The 23520-nt window shown below is 49.8% G+C and overlaps 1 protein-coding gene across 2 annotated transcripts in view; it reads right to left on the reverse strand.

The window, feature by feature from the left end:
- The window catches only part of CERCAM (cerebral endothelial cell adhesion molecule), a 56538-nt gene extending 33203 nt beyond the window's left edge, over window positions 1–23335 (reverse strand). The window contains exon 1 of one of the 2 annotated variants that reach the window (XM_039506726.1): window positions 22725–23335. In XM_039506726.1, coding sequence (XP_039362660.1) covers window positions 22725–22753 — 29 coding nt within the window. In that variant the 5' untranslated portion in view covers window positions 22754–23335. Of the gene's footprint in view, window positions 1–11256; window positions 11286–22724 lie in introns of those variants that run through there. The other variant, XM_039506730.1, reaches the window with a different exon arrangement.
- Between the last annotated feature and the right edge of the window lie 185 nt (window positions 23336–23520).

Genomic DNA, 23520 nt, shown 5'->3' on the forward strand with positions numbered 1-23520 from the left:
CGACAACATCTTCAAGAGCTGGCTGCAAATGGCATCATTACAGAGTCCACGCCTCACCCATTGTGGTGGTCCGTAAAGAATGGGAAAATCCGGATGTGTATTGACTGTGGTTGACCAGTACACAATGCCTCGAGTCCAAGATGCTTTAGACTGTTTGCTGGGAAGCCAGTGGTTCTCTGTGTTGGATCTTCCTCTGGGTGAAGAAGATAAGGAAAAGACAGCCTTCATCTGCCCATTAGGGTTTTATCAGTTGGATTTCTGGAGCACCTGCCACATTTCAGCGTCTTATGGAGAAAGTTGTGGGAGACATGAATTTACTGCAAGTGTTAGTTTATTTGGATGACTTGATTGTGTTTGGAAGAACCTTGGAAGAGCATGAAGAAAGACTTCTTAAAGTGCTTGATAGGTTGGAGGATTATGGTTTAAAGCTTTCAATTGACAAATGCCAGTTCTGCAGGACCTCGGTGAAGTATGTGGGGCCACATGTGTCCCAAGAGGGTGTGTGTACTGATCCTGATAAAATAGAAGCACTCACTACATGGCCACGTCAAGCAACTACAGAGAACTCAAGACTTAAAACTATGCTACAATTGTAAAACCCTCAATGATCTTACCAGGGATATCAGTCCAGCAAGAACAAATCTAAGACCAAGAATAAAGGGCCTTCTGTGCAGGAATGAGAGATGTGAAAGGGCTTTTCGAGAAATCATTACTTGCCTAACTCATGCCCCTGTCCTGTCTTTGCTGACCCAAGCAAGCCATTCATCCTGCATACTGATGCCAGTTTGGAGGGTCTGGGAGCAGTACTGTACCAGGAGGTGGAATTGCCAGCCGAGGACTGTCTGATAGTGAAACACGCTATCCCACTCACAAGCTGGAGTTCTTGGCCTTGAAATGGGCCATCACTGAGAAATTTCGAGACTACTTGTATGGTGCTCAGTTCCAGGTGTGGACAGACAACAACCCACTGACTTATGTATTAACAAGTGCTAAACTGGATGCTACAGGGCAAAGATGGGTGGGCATTCAATACCGATCAGGAGAAGCAATGTAGATGCAGATGCATTGTCCAGGCGTCCACAAGCACCAGGAGTTGCTGTGATACCCACGGATGGAGGCCCATGAGAGCCTTCATGGATGCGTTGCTGAAGCTCTGGGCCTGCCCCTGAATGCGTGCCTCTGCTTCGGTGAACTATATTGCTTTGGACCAATCTCCCTTGCCCGTGCTCAAATGGCTGACTGGCAGGAAGCCCAGCTGCAAGATATTGACATTCGTGATACACTACTTGCCAAAAGGGAGGGGGAGGCCCAGCTGGTTGTCCACCCCCCCCCCAGAGGGGCAACTAAACTAGAGAATGGACCAAGCTAAAACTGATTCAGGAGTGCTACACCCGTGACCACAGACAACTAGTGCTGCCGAAGAGAGTAGAGGCCTGGCCATGAGGGCCCTGCATGATGACTTTGGACATTTAGGGATGGAGAGGAAAATGTGAGACCTGCGCTCGATGTGTTCGGCTGCATATCTGAAGAACATCACCAGCAATAAACCTCTGGAGCTGGTATGCATTGATTTCTTGTCTTTAGAAGTGGACAAAAGGAATATTGGGAACATTCTAGTAGTGAGTACTATGGGAAAAATATTTCTCAGTTTGATTCCCAGCCCGATACATACACGGATCAGACTTTGAGAGTCACCTTCTGAAGGAGGTGCTGAGATATGTTAGGGACTTTGCGGCAGAGCAGAAGGCAACCTGGAGCCAACATGTTGCATTTCCATATCTCTTGATGTTTCCTGTGCTTTGGTGTATCAGAGGATGGCGATAGCTATGAAACCCATCAGCAATATGTATCCCGACTACGAAAAAAAGCGGATGCTTACCACTTAGCTACATCTGCAGCTCGGAAGAATGCAGACCGCAACAAACATCGATATGATTCTAGAGTACGTCTGCAAGAGCCAGCAGCAGGGACAGAGTCCTGAACACAAGATAGCTGACAGATGGAAAGCAATACCTTACTTGGTGATGGAAAAGCTGAGACCTGCCCGGTACAAGATCAAACCTGAAGAGGGTCCAGGGCAGACAAAGACCGTGCATAGAAACCTTTGCTGATGGACCACAACAGGGCAATTGGGCAGAACAGAGGTGCTGTACCAAAGCCCACCTCCCACGTGGACAGCCGGCCTCCTGCAGCTAACCTACCCCCCCTCAGCACATCTGAGAGTGAGTCTGAGGAGGAAGACACAACCATGGTGTATCCTAGGATGAAGACAAGATTGCAGTCTCGATCAGCTGAATCAAAAGAGACTACCTCCTCTTCTGCCCTAAACCCCATGGCAGAAGTATTTAGGCCCATTCCTGACACTCCTGAGCCACTGGTGGAACCCACAGATTATTGGACAGTGGCGATATACAGATGGAAGATGTCCCAAGCACCTTCGATCCTCCACGGTTAGAACTAGAAATGCAGGGGCCTATGCCAGTATCCGAGGAACTCACAGGAAACCTCCCCATCCGTCACTCAGAGGATGTCCCCTACCACAGCAACAGAGATTCTCCATAGGCGAGACAGAGTAATAAGACCAGTGAAACGGCTAACCACAGGTTTGTGAAAGCTAAAGTGGGCTATCTGAGGCCCTTTGGAGGACCAGTAAGTTGGTATAGTAGGGAATGTGATTTGTCGGGACGACAAATTCTCGGCTGGGGGGAGGATGTAAGCAGAGTCAGGATGAGATCTACCCTGACATCTGGTGGTACATTATGAGGAGTGGGCAAAGGAATTTTAGGAATGTGCATTTGCATTGGAAAACCCACTCCACTTAGCATAACACACAGCAGCATGGGATGGTTATTTTCACACTGTGGAATCCCCAATTTCTTTGTTATTGGGGCAGGAAGGAAAAAAGGCTGTTACCTTAATTATGTGAATGAGGAACTATGAGACTGCTTTATGACAAAAATGACTCAACCTACATTAAATAGTACTTGCTAGCCAAGGGACATGGGTTCCAAAACCCAGTGAAGAGAGAGAGGGTGGGGACTGGTGTGTGTACCTGATGGTATGGGCCCCCAGGGCCTGGAACACCAATTGCACTTCCTCCTCTCTCCACTGTTAAAGAGCAGAGCTAATTTTGAATCCTTTAGGAGTCTATCTAGAGGTTGCTGACCTGAATTCACATTGGGCCATGTGGCACTGGGGCTCTCCTACTACATGTTGAAATCACTAAGAGCTGAAGTCACTAAAAGAACTAAGTTTACTGAGCGGAAATCACTGAGTGCTGTGTTAAGTAGTAGGAGAGCCTGAAGATCTATCACCAAGCAGCTGGCAGAGTGGAGCAGTCTGCAGCACGTTGGAGCAGCCCATGGAACAGTGAGCAGTGTGGAGCGGTTTGCGGGGATGGCTGACGTGGTTCACGGGTCTGCTGAAGGAGCGGCACAGCTGGTGGTGTGGAGCCAGTCCTGGTGAAGGCTGCAGCAGAACTCCACGGAGAAGCGGGGCAGTCGGCCCTGGCCCACGTAAGGTGTCCCTTAGCACCCATTTCCACCTGGGAGGGACCTCTGCAGATAAACTTTTGAACTCTGGGGTGGCACTGACCAGAGACTGAGACTTTGGGTTGTTGGACTTTGGGGTGATTGGACTTAAGACCCTAAGGACAGTGCCAAATGTACTTGGAGGGGGGTTTTGCTTCTGGTTTGTTCCTCCTTTATTAAAAGGATTTTGCTACACTCAGACTATTGCCTCCTGGAGGCGCCCGGGGGTGTAGGTAATGTCCCAGGTCACTGGGTTTTGCATTGTGTTATTGAAACGGAACCCCTGGATACTGAACCCGGCCCTTGTTGCTGCCAACTCAGAGGGGCAGAAGGGTTACACTTGGTAAGAAGACAATTCAGTCAATTATATGGGAGAGCCACAAAGCTAGACCATTGGAAAGGGAAACACAGCCCTCCCCACATCCCTATCCATGCAGCCATCTGTAATGCGGGAAAAGCACCCTGGGTAAGTTCCGAAGGCGTCCGCACACTGGACCTTCCTCGCCAGACCATGAAGAGGGGACTCAGCTATAGGGCTGGATCAATCAGTCAAGAACCTTTACACAATGGGACATCATTCCGATCCGGACCACTCTTCACCATTCCTAATGGAGGGTGGTGGGATGGACACGCAAAGGACTCTCTCTCCAGAGGCAGTGTGCGGAGAAGGACACACACAAGCTCCACTGAGACTCCATCTAATAACTCCTAAGAAATGTGTGTCCATTCCAGCTGTTTTCTTCCATATCCAGCTGTTTCACAGATTAAAAAAGCTAGCGCTAGCTATGAGTCCCAGAACTGGGTTTTCTTTCCAGTTTTCTGCTAAATCCTTTCCCTTTCGCCGGGAGTTGTTGCCTTGTGCTTTTATTTTGTTCTGTCCTTCATTAGCCTATTCTCCTGGGCATGGAAGAATAATGGTGCCACGCTCTAATCAGGATATTTTTAGGTGTATTCCGCTTCCCCCCACTAGGGCCTGATGGAAAGGCCCCAATTACAAGTGCAATTAAATCCTTAGGGTCCCCATAGCCTGCATTTTCCACCATCTCCCTGGAGATCTGCATAACTGAGATTGACTGACTGGAGCTCCAGAAGGACAGTAAGTGGTGTTCTGCCTGACAGGAGAGGGAGGAACAATGCCGACGGCAGCTGTAGTTAGCTCGGAGGATTGTGCCGTTGTGAGCCCATATTGAAAGTCACCTGAGACATTTGTACTCAGTTGCCAGACACATTTCCACAGCCACGCCAGATGCCCCCAGCCGCATGTCCATGTTCTACTGCAGAGGTTCATGTGCAAACAATGCAGTAGCAGAGTGCTGGCCAATCAGAAGACAAGCCGAGATTGATTTCTGAGTGGATGGAGGTTTTCCCTGGCCCACCAACAGCTGAGAGAGGAAGAGTTCCTTAGTGATGTTGGAACAACACAGAGACTCCCCCACGTCACTGCTCCTCAAGTCTGGACAGACATGTCACGTCCATCCGTTTGAGTCCAGGGCAGGCAGGGCTCGGGCTGAAAACCAGCAAGCAATTTCCTAGTGGTACCGGCTAGTAGTTAAAGGGAAGAATGATCGTCTTGTGGCTAAGCTGCAGGATTCCTGGGTTCTATACCTGACACTGAGTTGTGTGTCTTTAGGCAAGGCACTTAACCACCCTGTTCCTCCATTTCCCCATCTGTCAGGTGAACATCATAACACCTGCCTTACGGGGGATCATGAGGCTTAACCCATCTGTAAAGTGTCTTGTGCTCCTCAGACAGAACATGCTGTAGGCACACAAGAGTGTTACAAAGATGTCTGTTTGAGCAAAGGAATCCAGAGCCAGCACAAAAGGAACCCCACATACAAGAGGGGCATCTCTTTGAGAGCTGTGTGCTGGGGCATTTGAGGAGCCTGGCTTGCCTCCACTGCCTGGTCGTGCAGCTCAGCAGACCAAACACAGAAGGTCCCAGTGCAGGTGGTGTAAGAGAGTAGCCAGCCAACCACGTGAAGCACGAAGAGGCTGTCCGGGCAGGCCTTATCCATAGCTGTAGGTAACGCAGCAGAGGTGTCAGGTGAGAAGGTGCAGCTGTTGTGCACCAAGCCTTACACCACGTAAAGAAGAGAATAGGCACCGTCAGATCTGGGCTTCTGCATCCAGGGATCCAAACTGCATGAGCCTCAAGGCAGGGGCCTGCTTCTCTTCTAAACCTAGAAATCCCCAGGCACACCTGCAGCACCATGTAAATACACAATAGAAGTGACTGCATCTGAGGCCCTTCCCCATTGCTTCTCTCCATAACAGAGAAGGTCCAGCCCAGGTGACAGAGGATCAGCAGGAGGATCCAGGATAGGACAAGGGCTCAAATGAAAGCCCCGAGAAACTAAAGAGCATGCCTAAGAAGAGGGCAATAGCCTGGGAAGACACAGGAGTCAGCTGACCAAGAGTCTGGAGGAGAGCTGCTGCTCACAGAGCTGGGCCCTCATTCAGCAGCTGCCACTATCCGGCCGCCAGCTCTGCAGGCAGCAGCGCAGACGTAGGGGTGGCATGGTATGGTATTGTCACCCTTACTGCTGTGCTGCTGCTGGCAGGGCGCTGCCTTCAGCGCTGGGTGCCTGGCCAACAGCTGCTGCTCTCCAACCATGCAGCTCTGAAGGCAGCACAGAAGTAAGGGTGGCAATACTGCGAGCCCCCTAAAATAACCTGGTGACCCCCCCCCACAACTCCCTTTTGAGTCAGGACCCCCAATTTGAGAAACGCTGGTCTCCCCCGTTAAATCTGTATAGTGTAGGGTAAAAGCACACCAAAGACCAGATTTCACAGTCCGTGATGCGTTTTTCATGGCCATGAATTTGGTAGGGCTCTAGCGTAACTAAGAGTCATGAGTCTAACTTAAGAAAGGGGACACAGAGGCAACATATCAGGAGCAGCTTCGTAGCAACAAGGCTCATTCACCTGTGGAGCCATCAGCCACCAAATGAGGCAGAGGGGCTCCCGGCGTGGGCCAGTTAAAACACTGGCTAAGATACTGTCGGGCACAATTCTGCCCTGGACGCTGGGCCATAGAGGGGACGAGGCCAAACGGGGCTTTTCTCAATCTAATTTCTATGATTGTGTAATTCAGTCAGACCTAGAGAACCGGCCCCAAAGCCCCAGCTAGGCCAGCTCCTGGGATTCTCCTCAGCTCAGGCCTCAGAGACCAGCCCCCCGGGACTCTCCTCAGCCCAGGTGAAGTGGGCACCATATGAACATGGGGGCAGCCGATGTGTCGTCACTTTTTAAGGGGGGGTACTTTTTCCTTTTTTCTATAATAAATTCCCCCACTTTCTTTGGGAAAATAATCAAGGAAATTCTTCAGCCAGGCTCTAAATCTGAGCTCTAGTGGTCTTTGCCTTGGCGAGGTGGGATCTCCCTCTAGGACTCAGTGACCCATACTCTCACAATCCCCACACACCCCGCCTTTCCCTCCCTCCTCTCCCACCCACCAGGACTTTCGGTCAGTCGCAGTCCAAACCCGGGCAGCTGTGACTGAAAACAAAGCTATTTCACACACAATAACCTTCTGTCCATTCCCAGATGCTGACCGCTGCGGTGGACAGCGGCTAGGGCTGGAGCCATTGAAGGTCCGTGCCAGGCCCCTGCTGGCAGGAGACAATGTTGGCAGTGATGGAGAGTAGGTATTTCAAAAGGTTTTGTTTTCAGATGACCCGCAGAGCCAGTGTGACCCTTCACCCCGAACCCTACCCACCCATGCTCCACCGTCCCAATAGCAACTGGCCACATTCCTGACCTTGGGGGGGAAAAGTTTAAAAACTCTTAGTGAGGAAACAATAACAGTGTCATGGAATTGATTTAGGAGGGACTTTTTCCATCACAAAGGCGAAACAAAAGGGCTTGGAGCTGGGAAAGGGGCTCCGGCTCTCAGCTCAGGAAGGGAACTGAATTACTGTGTGATAGGAGACATCTTCCAGTGTGTGCGTGTGGGGCAGGGGGTGTTTGAATTCCACCTGTTAGTCCTCCTAGCTGCCTCTCCACTCACGCACACTCCTGGTACTGCCTGCCTGGGCTACATTTTAGTCTAAGGCCAATCTTCAGGCTCTCTAACCTTTAACTTGCTGCAGAATCACTCCCCAAAGCCAGGGAAGAAGCATGAAAATCCTCCTGCAGCTCATGTTTCAGGGCAGGGGAGAGAGGGAGCCAGGCGTGCTAAGTAGAAACCATGCAGCTGAAGCTGTGAGAGATTTCAGAGGCCTGGTCCAGAGCCCACATCATGGGACCCAGAGAAGCAGTGGTCTGGAGCTCCCAGGCTAGCTTGAGGGGGAGGGCCCATAGCACCAGCTGTGAAGTCTCCCTCAGGTAGAAGAAGCCTCCTTCACTGGAAGACAGTTGGCAAAGTCTCTCCCTCTCAGGAGGGACGAATTTGCCACAGTCCAATGAGGCATTTAAAAATCCCACTCAGGGCATTTTGCGGGGGGGTTTGCTGGTTCAGACAGTGTCAGAGCAACGGCCCAGCCGGTAGCTGAAGCTATGGGACTTTGTGTCCCTCCGGGCAGGGCTGAGATGAGGCCACTTCTCAAGGATGCTTTCCAGACCAGCCCATTCCCCAAGAGAGCTGCACCGTTGAGGGGAATTTGGCACAATCTGGGCTTTTTTGAGGGTCTCAGCTGTGAATGTCTCACCTCTAGAGTCCCTATGAAGGACGCGCTCTGGATCTGCTGGGATCTCAGGTCTATAGCGTCCGTCATTGCCCTGCCTACACACCAAGGCCACAACTCAGCCTCCCTTTGCTGGCTCACTGACTCGCTCCTCATGTGAATCTGCCTCCATGAGGGCTAATTGCCTGGGGCTGCCGTCCCTCTGGGGAGATTGGGAAAGTGGGGAAGCCAGAGGGGGCTGAGGTAAGAAAAACAGAAGGAGAGGGCAGCAAAAAGTAGCCCTGGATGGTTCTTTTCCATGTTGTTCAAGCTGCATTTTTAAGGGACAAATCTACCCGCCCTGCTCCCCAGCCTCACGTGGGCATGAAGGGTCCCACCTGCAGCAGGACTGGGGCCGTTCCAGCAGGTGGTGATGGGTGGGGTGAAGATTGTGTACATCCATACACCACAGAGCCCCGGTCCACAATCGCTCCTGGTGTGCTGTCACACAGCCAAGGTCTGAGGATGGAAAGCCACGGGCCACTCTCCCTGACACAGGGAGGGTGCTGATGGGGGTGGAGCCCATTCCAGCTCTGAGACTGGAGCTGTAGGTGAGGAGCAGCTTCTCTGCTTCTTCATGGCCTGTGGAAGGGAAGGTCCCATTCCTCCTTGCGCCCCGCCCCAGGCCATTGCTACTGCCCATGTACTCAGACTGTACCTTGCAGAAGGATTTGGGGCTTTAGCGAAAGCTACATCATTCCTCTATCTGCCGGGTGAAAGGGAGGGCCAGTTTGAGGCTTGAACACTGAAATGGGCCCTCACGCCCTCTGTGTGCTTGTGGGAGTTTCACCCACCGTCAGCCACACTCCCACGGAGGGGTGCTTTGGGTCACAGGGTCTGCAAGTGCCAAGGGGAGAACACAGCTGGGGCAGAGACGGCAGAGCTGCGCACAGGCAGGACTTGGACTGAGTGGAAATGGGAAGGAGGGAAATTGCCCTTGTCGCAGTGCTCGTGCGCAGTGACCTAGGGAGGTGACCAACATGGAAAGGGAGTTCTCTTGTGCCAAACGCTGAGCCCTCGAGCGCTGGCTGTGGGGGCAGCAGGGTGGGTGGGGAGAGCGAATGTGGTCCCTTGTGGGGGAGGAGGGCAGGTGTGATCTGGGCAGACTTTGGGCGTGAGAATACACACTCATGGGGACACCCAAGAGGGAAACAAAGCGTGGGCCATGGAGCGTGTGGTAAAGACTGTGCAATCCTTGGGAACGTGAGCAGAGACATAGCCCTACGTGTTGGGGCTAAGAGGCTTATGGGCCTAATGGCGTCTTAAGGGCACTTCTGTTTTCTGCTTTAATGCCCACCAGCAGTCAGAGCTCAACAGGGTGGCTGCAGAGCCGTGGGAGTTGCGCACTCCCATCTCCTCTCACCCCTGGAAGGGAGAGAGCAGAACCAGCAAGGGAAGCCAAGTTTTCCACATGGCAGAGCAGAGCGAAGGCCTTCCCACCCGGCTACTGGCTGGCCCTGCCACAGCTCCCCTGGTGTTGTGCCAGTCCCTGGGTCAAAACAAGGATGCAATATGGGGGAGGGGGAAATTACTTTCATTCTAGTGTGCGTTTCCTTGACATGTCACAAACTCGGGGCTGGCGCTCTAGACTTTCCACAGGCCACACTCGTCCTTGACTCAGTGGGAGTTTGGGTTGAATCAGGCCTGTAGGTCATTGGAAAATCAACCACCCTGCCTGACTTTGATGCCTGCCAGTCCAGCACCATCCACGCAGCAACCCTGTTGCGACCAGAATTCTTTTGGAGCAGTGGCTGGCAGCAGGGATTCTTGGGTAATATTCAGACACAAGGCACTGCATTGTGGGATGGTGTGAGAAGGTCCAGCAGAGCTGGTGCAGCTGCAATACTTATGTCTTCTTGGCAAGACTGGAGAACCTGCTGCAGGCTGCCCCAGACCTGAGCTAACGCCCTCATCCAGGGCCTACAGCCAATGCTGGTAAGATGCCTGGGGTGGTTGTTGCATGTGCGTGCAAGGTGCTGCATGCTCAGGTTGTTCCTAGCCAGGCTTTTCCACTTACTGCAGAGCAGCTCACAGAGGGTGTTTGCCTTTTGCTGTGGGGCAGCTCAAGGAGCTGGGTATGAAATCTCAGACACATGAGGGGGATGGAGTGTTGGCGCCAACCAAGGGGAAACAAGACATTTCTATTTGCTGCAGGTCAGTAGCAGAGAGAGTCAGGGGGGAGATTAAACAAAAGCAGCCTCCAAACACAGTCTGGGTCAAACCCTCATTCCCACAGGGATGGAGGGGAAAGAGGGGCTATCGCCTGAACACAACTGGGCACAAACCAAGGCTCGGATCTGGCAATGCTCCACCCAGGCACATCCCTGTGCCCACAAAAAGCTCTTTGCAGAATCAGGGCTTCAGTAAGCCGCTCTACTCTGGCCTCTCTGGATACAGGCCTCTGATGCTTCTCTCTCTGAGGCACTTTCTTGACTCATGGATACAGCCCCAGAAGGGGCAGAAACGAAAAGCCCTTGATTCCCTGTTCTGGTGGGCTCATTCACAGCCCCAAAGAGGTGAACCCTCTCCCCCCGACACACGCTCCTCAGTCATTGGGTTTTTAAAGAACAAACTGCCACTTGCCTCCTTCTGTGACCAGAGAGTCCACATGCTGGAGGAGAAAGAGTGACTTATCTGTGGGCGCCAATCAAAGGGGCTTTGTGAGATCCTTAACCCTTTGGCATGCTGTGGAGGCATCAGCTCCCAGCACCACCAGTCACATGCCAGCACTGGGACTTGGGCCATCACAGTGATAGATAGATAGATAGATAGATAGATAGATAGATAGGATTTTAATACTGAGGCACTTAAATTAAGGAGACACGGATGCAGCCAAGCAACATTAGGAGTGAAATTTAATCAAATATTTTACACATCAGAGAAGTGCTTTGATACCCTAATCCCCCTGCCCTCTCTCCAACCCCCCTCCAACAGCCAATCCATCCTGGGCCCAATCCATCCCCTGGTCTTAAGCCCTCTGATTTACTCCAGGGGGTGAATTTGAGCCTCCATCACATTTAGAAATCCAAGAAAATAGCTTCAGAAAACGTCCAACTTACTGAGAGTTCCTTAGCGTTCAGAGCCTGCATCTCCTGCCACGAGGACAGCGTTCCGGCGCTGATGGGCTTTGGGAATGAACGAAAGGCGTTTTAACAGGACAAATATTTTTTTTTGCTTTTCTGGATGGATCGTCAGAGGGAAAGGCTGGAAACAAGTTCACTGGCTTTTTTTTCCCCCTTGTCCTATTTTTTTTCCTGGCAGCCTCTGGGAGGAAAGCAGCTGGCAAGGTGATGCTTTTTTGAAAAGGGGCACGGCTTGTGAAAGAAGCATTCACTACTCTGCGAGCCTGGGGAAAGTCAGTGTTTTATCTTATCTCCAAAACAGGAGGATCAGTGCTGAAGGGGGGGAATAGAAGGCAGGGCTGGCAGTGAGATGTTCTGCCCACTCCTCAGAGTTGGGAATATTATTTTTATTTGAAACCAGGAGCCTAAAGTCAGGTGTAAGGGCGACTTTCAAACCGTGCTGTGCTGTGTTTACTCAGAATCAAAACTAAAGCCAATGACATCATGTTTTTTTCCAGGATGAAATTTCATTTGCAGATGACTTCCTCTACAGACTGGAAGTATTCAGGCTCTGAAGCAAAGAGGAACAGAATTGCTCTGAAAGAGACATTACTGTCTATGCTAGCAAGAAAATAGGTTTCTTTTGCTAAAATGCGTTGTGTGGTTGTTTTATAAGTTGCCATCTATATTACTTGGGACTAGAAAGAGTGCCCCTCTCCAAGCATCTGAGAGAAAGGCAGAGCAGCTATAAATCAAACACTGGAATCTGTTATTTTGCCGTTTGAAGGAGCACATCCCAATCTTTAGACTAAACCAGCCGAAGTGAAAAGTTCTCTTTAAGAGGAGCACATTTTTCCACCTTGAAAATCTGTGAGGTTTGAATTCAATGGTGAGATTCTCTCCCCACCCCCCCGGCAGCCTGTGAGGGTCCAGAACCTGGGTTCACTTCTTTTGACTCTTCCCTGTTAATTTTGTTTAGAAACTTGTCAGGTTGGTACATAAAAGAGGTGGAAAGATCAATCCACTCTTTTCAGCAGTGTGGGAAAAAGTATTTCACTAATCCATATTTATTGGTGTAAGAAACTGAATGGGGAGGGGGGGCTAGCCCCCAGTAGTCAGGAGCAAAGGACATAAGGGACAGTTTAAGGCTGCCCTTTTCATAGCGGGGTCACATGTCACCAAAATCTTTTGCTTTGTCTTTGGATTGGTTACATTTTGTTCTCTTTTTTTCAATTGGGGTTGCCAAGCAACTAGCTAAGTCCAGCCAAGATATTTTCTTTATTACAAGTGGAGCAGAAAGCAGCAAGGAGGAGAGAGATAAAAAAGGAAGAAGAAGAAGAAGGAGAAGAAGAAGAGAAGTTTAGACAATTAACATTTATAGGATCACATAACTTCATTAACTCAGCCAGTATTATGAGGGGAGGGGGGGTGGAACATTAAGAATTAAAGAACGTTAAAAGGTTTGCAGCATCTGGGTTCTAAAATAATGCTCAGCTCCAGGCTACAACAATGGGTGAATCCCATTGCTTTGCAGCCTTCAAGGAAGAGATGGCCTTAATTTCCTAAAGACGCTCATCAGGATTCCAGAGACCATGTAAAACCATTTTAGGATTCCTGCAGGAATCTGTTAGCAAGTTGTGGGGCGGAGTTTTGGTCGGCGTTTTAACTTCTGATTTTTACCTTGAAAAAAGGGTTTGTTTAATATGAAAACAGAAGGGAGCCAGAAGAATCATTTGGAATGAGAGCCCACTGGGGGATTTTCCAGCTGCTGAGGAATCAGACATCTTTTGAAAGGAGAGAGCAACGTTTTCCTTTTTTTTTTAATTTGGCGTTGGGTTTTTATTTTTCCTTTTGAACTTGTGACGCTGTTGACATGGCAGCTCCCACAAACTGAGACAGCTTAGAAATTGCTTTCACCATGCTGTGGCTTTTAGAGGTGACTAGAGATTTCAGATGCCAAACTTGAGAAACTTTTTAAAAGCCTGATTTCCAGGAAGTGCTGAGCACCCACCCTCTGAAAATTAGCCCTCCTCCCCCCTTTAAGGTGTCTCTGGTTTGACACTCAAGGTCACTAATCACTTCTAAAAATCTTGGCCTCTGATTTTTTCTTACCACTAAGGTCATCACCAGTGATAATATCCGTTATCAAAGTAGAGCTCTCCTCTGGCAGGCCTCACCTACCCAGAACTCCCCCTGGAAGTCACTGAGAGGTTGCAGTGTCCAAGAATGCAGGATCAGGGCCCCTTTGGGACTGACCCTGCCACCACTGTGCCTAGCTTCAGAAGGGGTAACTAGGTTTCTGGCTGGCAGAGACGTCTTTGTAATTAAAATCTAATGCCTAAAATCTTCAAAATTGGACTGGACAAAACACTGGGACCTGTTCTGTAGGGAGCAACCCTGCACTGGCAGTGGGATTCAGTGACCTCATGGCTCATTTCCACTTCTAACTCCTATGTGTCTCTGGCTCCTGGGCCCAGCCCTGCCCTAAGCTATGCACACACAACTGCTGCCTGTCTCCACTCCCTTGGGGGGGATTCTGAGGCAGAATCGAGTCCCATGCTCGGAAGCCTGCCCGGTGGTTGGAGCGTTTGCAATATCCCCACTCAGTCCAGCTTGCTGAGATGCTTTGCACAAACGTGTTAACGTTTGCGTTTCTCTCTCTGCTCATTAACTGTTTGCTGCTCCCAGCAGAAGTACAGCTCCCAGACTTCGCTTGTGGGCTTTGAGCATCCATGGTCAGTATAAGGGCCTTGCTATTCTGTAAACAGCACGTGAGGACAGTACTTAAATCTGGGCAATTGTATGGAATAAAAAAAAAGGAGACAACTGTTGACTCTCTTTAGCAGAATATTTTAAGGTCAAATCTTTCTCCAGCCCTGGGCTTTTTCTCTCCTTCTGTTTGATCTTTTTCTTTCATCAGCCTGCAATCTACACAGCGATTATAAAAAAAAAATATTATTTCTTACTAGCCAGCAGTGCCCTTGCCACATGCAGGGCTTCATGCTATTAATTCATTGTATCTGCAGCCCCAAAATACACAGGAGGAAAGTTATTGCAGGACTTAAGGTTGTCGTAGTCACCAGTTTAATAGTGAATTTGGCATATAAGAAAAAGTCCCCTAAACCTGGATCTAAAATGCTGCTGAACAATATATATATACAGCTCAGCTTTTCTGTGTTGCTAAGGCCAAAGATAAACCACCCTGGGGGAAGATGACTGAAAAATATGCAGGTAGATCATAAAATGTTGGTTAGCTCTTTGAAAGAAATCAGAACAGCTAATTATGTCTAAACCCCATTTCAGTGGCATTTAAAATCCCGAGAAGAAAAGTGGGAACAGCTATTCCTAAGAGCTGCTTTGTTATTAATTAGTAGCAGTATGTTATGATGATGATTGCAATGTGTCCATTTTTCAACAGGGGTGAAGTTTGCCCAGCATTTGTTTTATGTGTGTGTTAATTTCATTTGCTCAAAGGCAGGGGAGGGAACGGGATGGCTGAAGAAAAGGACTCCCAACATTGCAGAAAGTTCAGTCAGCAGCACGGATGGGGAGAAGTCTGCATAGGCGGAAGAGGCTGTGCAGGTTTGGAGCATGGCTGGAGGAGCTGTGGGATGCAGCACATCCAGCAGGCTTCTTGCCTCGCCGCTTAGCCGCTCACTTCGCTCCTCTGGTTATTTGTTTGTTTCGCTTCTGCATGTGTTTGCTGGCTGCGATCTCTCGGCCCACCCTCCCTGAAACCCCCTTCGGCAGCTTCCCGGGAGCAGCAAACGGTGCTGCCCTGTTCTCTCTCGAGGAAGGCTATTGCAGCTGTTATGCTTAAAAGTCAATAATATTCATTAGCGGAAAACAATGAGCATTATTTATCTGTTTTCATCGCAGCGCTCCATGGAGGGGGGGGAGCGGGGAGTGGACCCTTTTAACACTTTCACTGCAGAAAAGGGGGGGGCGGGCCTAGCCGCTCGGGAATGCCATGAAAATGAGAACCCCGGGGCAGGGATGCTGTCTGGGGGCGGAAGGGGGGGGGGGTCCCTTCACAAAACCGGAGTGAATGGAAACTCGCACACACGGTTAACGGTTCCGTTCGGAGCGGATGATCTCGCACGAGCTCTTAATGTTACACATTTTCCACCATTCCTTAGACCCAAGATTTCACCACCCCAGGAGACTAGACAGATAGACAGATAGATAGATAGAGGGGGTGTCTGGGGATAGATAGATAGATAGATAGATAGATAGATAGATAGATAGAGGGGGTGTATGGGGATGGATAGATAGATAGATAGATAGAGGGGGTGTATTGGGGATAGATAGATAGATAGATAGATAGATAGATAGATAGATAGATAGATAGATAGAGGGGGTGTATTGGGGATAGATAGATAGATAGATAGATAGATAGATAGATAGATAGAGGGGGTGTCTGGGGATAGATAGATAGATAGAGGGGGTGTCTGGGGATAGATAGATAGATAGATAGATAGATAGATAGATAGATAGATAGATAGATAGATAGATAGATAGATAGATAGAGGGGGTGTCTGGGGATAGATAGATAGATAGATAGATAGATAGATAGATAGATAGATAGATAGATGGGTGTATGGGGATAGACAGACAGACAGTGATTCTATTCTAAGAGCTAAACAGCCACCAACTGCTCCAAATACCCCATTTCTCTCCAGCCACGAGTCCTGCAGGTCTCTCCCCGGGCTGTTAAGGGCAGTACCGGGGTGAGGAAGGGAGTGAGGAGAGGGGGGTTTGCTGAGCAGACTTCAGAGTATCTGCAAAAACACAACACCGCCCCCCCCAAAAAAAAACAAAAAGAAAAGAAAAAGCCCCCCCGCCATCCGAGCGCACCGCTTCAGGAATAACCAGCCCGCCCGGTGCAAACCCAGCCGCGCCGCTGGCCGGAGCCGGGAAAGGAAAAGGATCCGAGCGCTGTGAAATTCACCGGAGAACGGGCCGGGGGAGCCGCAGCTCTTCACACTTATTAGGGCGGTGAGAGCTCTCGGGCCGCTCCGCGGGAGGCTTCGCCCGGCCAGAGCCAGCGGGAGGGGGGAGCTCAGGCCAGGAGCCGGCCAGAGCCAGCGGGAGGGGGGGGGGGGCTGCAAGCACAGGCGGCTCCGCTCCTGCAAAAAAAAAAAAAAAGGCGGAGGGCGGCTCGGCCCTGCGCGCGCGGTCGCCCATTTGGGGCGCTGTGCCTTTAAGAGCTGGCTGGCTCCAGGTTGCAGCTGCTGTTTCTGTGCTATGGAGACAGTGGAGATTCATTACTCCTAAAACACAATGGGCATTTATCACCCTGTGGTGTTATTCAAATCCAGTACCAATTGAAGGCCATCCCCATTCTTTCCTTGCCTCCTCTGCAACCCGTTTATTGTTGTGGGCTTCGACTAAAAACCCTTCAGGACCCCAGGGCAGCCTCCAGAGCCTTCTGAAATGTGCTCATCGCGGCAAGCCCCGGGCAGGAGGACAGGCTCCACCGCTGGCACCCGCAGCAACGGAGCCAGGAGCCCTGGCGGATTTTGGAAGCGCTTGGGTGGGAAGGATACAACATGGAGAAAGAGAGAGACGCAGCTGGTGGACGCGAGCAACAGACTTTTAACAACAAAAAATGGGAAAAGCTGAAATCTCTCCCCCGCAGCAAAAAGGAAAAAAAAAAGTCACTTGGGGGATGTTTGTGTGGAGCCGCAGGCGCAGGTATTGGCGAGCACGGTGTGTGGATGTGCATGCCTCTTCTGCATGACTTGAGCAAATCGGGGTTAACAGGTGCAGAACAAATAGATCTGGGGCTGGGGTTCCAAACACATGCTCGAAACAGACTCTTGTCTTTGGGGGAACCCCTGCACTTCGGCTGGGTTTGATTTTTGAACCAGTTAATAAAATCATAGTTATCAATAGACCTTGTATAGCTACAAAACTGTCTGCAACTATGTATAGTTATAGATCTATGGAACTGTATATAAATGGGGTCTTTCAATATTTTTCCATTATGTCCATATAAATCTGTGCATGTATATATTTGATTATAAATACTCTCTCTTTACCTATAGGAAAAATCACTGAAACAGTTTATATATATATTATATATCTATAGCTATGGAATTATATATATAATTCCATAGCTATAGATAGCTATATATCAGATTATCCTCTAAATCTACAATTATATATAATGTACTGTGTCAATCGTTTTCCATGTAATAGATTATGTTACATGGAAAGAGATATTACCTATAATCGATATCTCTGTTTTGTTTGTTATGTTGAATTGTGTGTGTATATATAGAGAGAGAGCGTTTCAATCGTTTCCCCATATAGTAGTTAGATAGCTATTTATCCGATTATATAATCTGCCTCTATGTAACATATCGTAGCTATCTATATGGGAAAAGCTAGGGAAACACACACACACGTGTGTGAATATGTATATGAAAATATTGAACCGCCTCAAAGATGCATGATCAATTTCCAAGTGGAATTAGAAAGCCAGCAATTTAAAGACAGAAAACTGAAACCAGTGTACTCTGTTTGCACAGGTGCTGATGCTGATATTTATAAATAAGCAAACGGTACATAATCTGAGAGGGAACCCGGAGAAGCAGATTCGTGTTGGTTTCAAATGTTGGGGTTTAAGCCTGATGCGTTATTTTCTAACTAAAGAGGGAAAATGTTCTTGACTTAGCGAAGAAGCTGCATTTGGAGGGAAGGATTGTTACTGGTGAGAATCCGATTTGGATTCTTCCCCCCCGTTATGCATCTGCAGATCTTTATGAAGAGATTTTAAAATACGCGGATTTCAAAAACATGCTGTTGGAAATTATTGATTTTTGTCCAAAGAGGGGGAATTCGATTCGATTTGATAGATGGAATGAGGAGAAAATCGCAAGCTTGTTCTCAGATTGTCGGGTTTGTGTAGAGGGAAGGGGCCATCCCTATACAAACTTGCCATCAAAGGCTGAGTTCCTTTCTTCTTATTATGACAGGTAATAATTCCCCTCTGCACTTCCACACACACACACCCAAAAAGAGAGAAATTTACAGACAGTAACCGTTCAAATTCCCTTCTACATTTTTTTTGTTCACCAATTATTTATAAAAAATAAAATAAAAAAGATACCCCTTTCTTGATTCAGATGCTCGATCAGGAATGTAGCACCGTATATCTTCTAGGGAATTAAATCATTTGGGGTGAGAGGATGACATGAAATCTCTCAAATCAAAACAGGGACCAGACGCTTTACAGCTATGATCGGAAACTTGTTCAGGGTGAAGGGGGAGTGTTACCTCCATGTTACACCTTCCTCTAAAGGAATTGAAATACGGGGCCGTTGACGCGAGTGTTTTGGAGAAGGCTCGGTGCGTGGAGGTGCCCGGGGTGGGGAAGGACGGCGGGGGCTGCATGTGTGTGTGTGTGTTTGTGTTTTCTAGGAACCAGCCCGGATTTTCCTGGAAGATGCTTTGCCGAGCCTGGAATGCAGGAATCTCTGCTCCTGATTGTCCAAACGCAATTCTTGTGCAATGGAAACATACGAACCAAGAATTGTGTCTGGACATCTGTGGCAGAGATTTCACCTTCATCGCTTCGGTTTAGGGAGTTGATTTGAGGCCAAAAAAAAAATCCCTTCATTCCCTGGACCCTGTGTGAAGCAAGGTAATAAATATTCGTAACTGACAACCGCTAAAACCCCTCATCTCGGAGGGATCTCCACAGGTCTCTACACTCAGCGGTTGTAGGTCTAAATATGTTTTTTTTTTCAATAATTCCCTGTGTTTAGCTCCAACAAATATTTCAGTTCTAATGCGTCAGATAGTTGCTACTCAAAGACTAACGCTGTTGCTCAGAGAGATTTTGTTCTTTGAAACGAATAACACGTTTAACAGCTGAGAATATTGTGTGTAGATATTGAATTCTAACCTAGCTCGCTGGGTTTAAACCATCGAAGATTTTAATAAAAAAAAATTCAGTTTAAACTTTCCACGGGTTTTCTTTTGATCTGCTTTAAAATCAAAACTGCTGAAGGAGGGAAAGGCCATTTTAAAACGTTTTTCAAAGCTTTTCTGGCTTAAAAAACCCCCCCGAGCCTGGTGTAGTTATTTTACTCATCTGGAATTGTCTGGGGAAAAAATCTACATAAATAAAAATAGCGGTAAAAAGATGAAGGAATAAAACGTTTTGATCATAATCAGAATTATGGGTAAAGTTGACTTTCCCAGTAAACCAGATTCAATAGATCTGATCCAAAGGGTGTCTAAAAACCGAACCCTCTTCTGGAGAATTGCTTAAAACAACCAAACCCACTAGCCACTGGGAGCTTTAATTTCGTCGTCGCTGCGAGTCAATCGCTGGGGAACCCCCGGCTAACCACTCATTTGTTCGCAATGGGGTTTTGATCGGGCCGAGGGAAAGCCGGCACTCGAGAAGTCTCTAAAGTGGGGGTGATCGAATGACACCAGCGTCCGGGCCGCCCTCGCTCAGGTTTTGTGCCGATGTGCTGGGAGGAGGGAGCTCCTCTCAGTTTTGCTGTGTGATTCCAGCCACTGGGGGAAGCCCTCTGAGGCCCTTGCTCCCAGGGGTGTCCAGTCCCCATCTCCTGCACGATCGCCCTGCTGCTAGGGGGGAGCCCAGCGCTGGCGAAGCTGGGGGATTTCCGTCTGCTCTTCCATTCTCCGGGGCGGGGGGGGGGGGGCGCAGCCTTGCATGCACCAAAGTGGAACGGTTTCCTTCGCCGCTGTGCTCGGCGCTTTCGGGCGTTGGGTCCAGGTTCCCTCGGACCCGACCCCCCCCCCCTTGCAGAATCGCCGCCGCTCCCACCCTGTGTTTCGAAAGGCGAGGGCGAGGATCAGTCCCCGCTGGAAAGTTTCTCCGCTACCATCTCGGGATCGGAGCCAGGGATCCCCCCCACCCAGTGCAGAAGCACGTGTGGAAAAACCAGCCAACCCCGCCCCCAAAGCGCGAGCTCCATTTTAGGGGGTGCGTGTGTGGCCCCCCCGTCCCGGCTGAGCTGCGTGGGAGGGAGGGAGGGAGGGCGAGGTTGAGAGCGGCCAGGGCCGGAGGCGCGGCTGGCACCGCCCAGGGGGCACCTTGGCCGGGAGGTGGGGAAGCTGCAGCAGGGGGGGAGCGCCCCGAGAGATGCCAGCTCCGGGCCCAAGCAGGAGGCTCCTTTGAACCCACGCGCCCCCTCCCCGCAGCGCACTCACCCCCCAGCCTCCTCCCACCCGCGCAGAGGGACCCTGCCCCCCGCCGAGGGGTTCCCAGACCCCCCATGCAGTCTGCCGGCTGCTGCCTGCGTCTTATGCTGCTCAGATCCACCCGCAGCCGGCGCGACCCCGGCCCCTGCGGCTGCAGCAAGGAAGCGGAGCGGCCAGCCGGCCCTCGGCCTTGCGGCAGGCTGAGGCGGGGGGCGGCCCCCCTCTGCCCCGCAGCCCCTGGAGACCCGAGGCCAGGAAGGCCTGGGGCCGAGCTCGGCCCCCTCCCGGAGGGGCACTGGTAAAGCCGAGCTCGCCCGGCCTTGCAGCCGCCCCCGGAGCTCGGCGCTGCAGCGCCCTTTGCTACCTGCGCCAGGGAGCGACCAGCCCCTAGCAGCAGCCGCCGGCTCGGGCTAGGGCGGAGGGGGAAGCCCGCGCTGCAGGACCCGGTCATTGGCTGCTGCTAACAGCAGGGAGAGGGGAGGCTGGGAATAGAGCCTGCAGCATGGGGAACAGCAGAGGATTCCTGGGCCCCTGGCCCAGGCTCTCTCCGGTTGCCAAGCCAGGTAGGAAGAAGGGAAGGAGGAACTGGGGAGAACAGCAGGGCGGCTGCAGTGTCTGAAATCATCCATCCAATGACACCCAGGCAGCAGCCCACAGCAAACCACCCCCTATGATTTAACGAGCAAGCAGCAGCCTCCTAAAGCTTATGACTCTGCTAGGGCAACCCAAGACCCACCAGAGGAACAACGCAGGGAAAGACAAGCAACATTTCACCAAGAATCCAGGCGGGACAGAGCTTGAGGCAAAGAATTAAACAGGCCTGTGGCTCAGGAACTTCTGCTGTGACAGGAACTGGCCGCATCTCCTACTCCTCGCCCTGGCATTTTTAGCTTTTCTTGCACAGATGGGCAGTTTTTATTGCCTCTGGACTAATGCTTTTGGCTCAGCTGCACTTTTACTATTAAGGCAAGTAAGATTTCCCAGTGAAGAAACTCATCCTATGGTAAGCAACCAAAAGGACGATCCAGAGAAAACCGCTCTAAAGCCCAATACAGCTTAGGGCAGGAAAGGGCTCAGATGCAGGACTTCACCCATCTCCTTCCACCTCCACCTCACACTTTACTATTCTCAGCCCATGCCTAGATTGATCTAGAATCCTTAGGTTTTGTTTGTCCCCTTCCTCCCAGCAGTTTCACTCAGTGAAACTAATGACAGGTAAATTCTGAACAAATCAAAGCCTTTGGCCTGGGTAATTCACAGCTGCAGCATGGCAGAGTCAAGGGCTGCAGCTGGATTTGACAGAGGCTGATGACTAATTTTATTACCCATAATGCTCAGCACTCTTCACCTTGAAAGCACTTCAGAAACATGAACAAGTTAATCAACACAATTCATAGTGGTTTTAGTTATGCATCCTAGGACATGGTAAACATCTCTTGGCATAAACCCATTGCTAGAGAGGTCAAACAGGAGAGTGTCTCCCTACTCCCTTTCCACCATACAGAATGCAAATTTGTTAGGTGCAGCATCCAGAAGGATTAATGTATTGGCCACATACATTGCCAGCATCAGGGTACCGCATGTGTGAGACCAATGGTCTGGTGCAACGTGACTGTTGCTGTGTTTCTATCTCAGCTACTAAATAGCAGAGACCTGAGATAGGAAGAGTAGGTAACGGTGCAGGTGACAAGTATTTGAAAGAGTTGTGCAATACCTAATTGTATTACATGTGGCTGTAATCAGCCTACAGTCCTGATGGAGGTGCACTGGCAGAGAAACATGTGGGAGCAGGACTGGAAGAGGAGGGGTGGGGGTAGACTGGTAGGCAAAGGACCATCGCTAGAGTGATATAGATGGAGGAAGCTTGCTCAACATATTCCAAACCTTGGTTCACGCCACTGGTATCAGCTCCTCAGTTTTATTTACAGGAATCTCACCTTTTGCCCCTCCTGTACTTTGACTGTGGCCTGGTTAGCAGCACAGAGGAGGAGTTTGACTGACACCACTTTCCCTTAAAATACAGACTGGCCTAAACAACATCCTTAGTTTGTTAAATTCAAACCTCCACTTCAGCCATAGCAATAACAGGACTTTCTCAGTAGGTAAACAACGATGGGAAGTCTCACCTTTTTGGGAATCTGGGGGAAGGGTTTAAAAGACGCATACTATTTGATTTTGCAGCATTTTCATTACAGTTTTCCATATGTTCCAGCCCCTCTACCCTTAGAGTGCTCATCAAAAACTGCTGCAGAAAAGCCAGGATGGCTGGTGCATACCTGCTCTGCAGCAGTTCTGGGCTCCACATCTCTGATGCTGAAAAACCACATTCAATGCAGTTCTTCCACTTCTCATCTCAGAAATAATGTGATTCACTGCACCAGATTTTATAGGCAGAGGGCCTGCTTCTCTACTGCCTCACGTGTAGTGTAGTTATTTGCACTTAGGTGGGTGCTCCAGTCTCATCTGCCAGGGTTTTACACTCCTTTGCTCAGGTGTAAGTAGGGTGACCTGACAGCAAATGTGAAAAATCAGGATGAGGTGGAAGGGTAATAGGAGCCTAAAAATCAGGACAGCTGGTCACCCTAGGTGTAAAGTAAGTGTAAAACATTAGGAAATCAGAATTATGTTTCACACCCACTTTGCACAGATGTAAACAGTGACAAGATGCAGGTGAGGGGAGAGTCAGGCCCTAAAAGGTGTCTACACTGCAATTAAAAGCCCACAGCTGCACCAGACCAGCTGAGTTGGGTTGGTGAGGCTCAGGGTACAGGGCTGTTTAATTGCAGTGTAGATGTCCAGGCTGAGGCTGCAGCTCGAGCTCTGGGACCCTCCCACCTCCCTGGGAACTAGAGCCTGAACATCGATACCACCATTAAACAGCCCCTTAACCCAAGCCAGCTGGCATGGGCCAGGCTGCAGGTTTTTAATTGCAGTGTAGACACACTACATGTATGTTGCTGCCCACCCTCCACCTCATGTGAAGACACAGCTAAAAGTCTCTGTTCCTTTTTCCCTGTATTTCATATTTCCTCTTGTCTGCTCATGTTGCAAGGCACTTTGGGATACAGTTCA

This window comes from Mauremys reevesii, linkage group 19, assembly GCF_016161935.1.
Source record: "Mauremys reevesii isolate NIE-2019 linkage group 19, ASM1616193v1, whole genome shotgun sequence".
NCBI classification, from domain to species: Eukaryota; Metazoa; Chordata; order Testudines; family Geoemydidae; genus Mauremys; species Mauremys reevesii.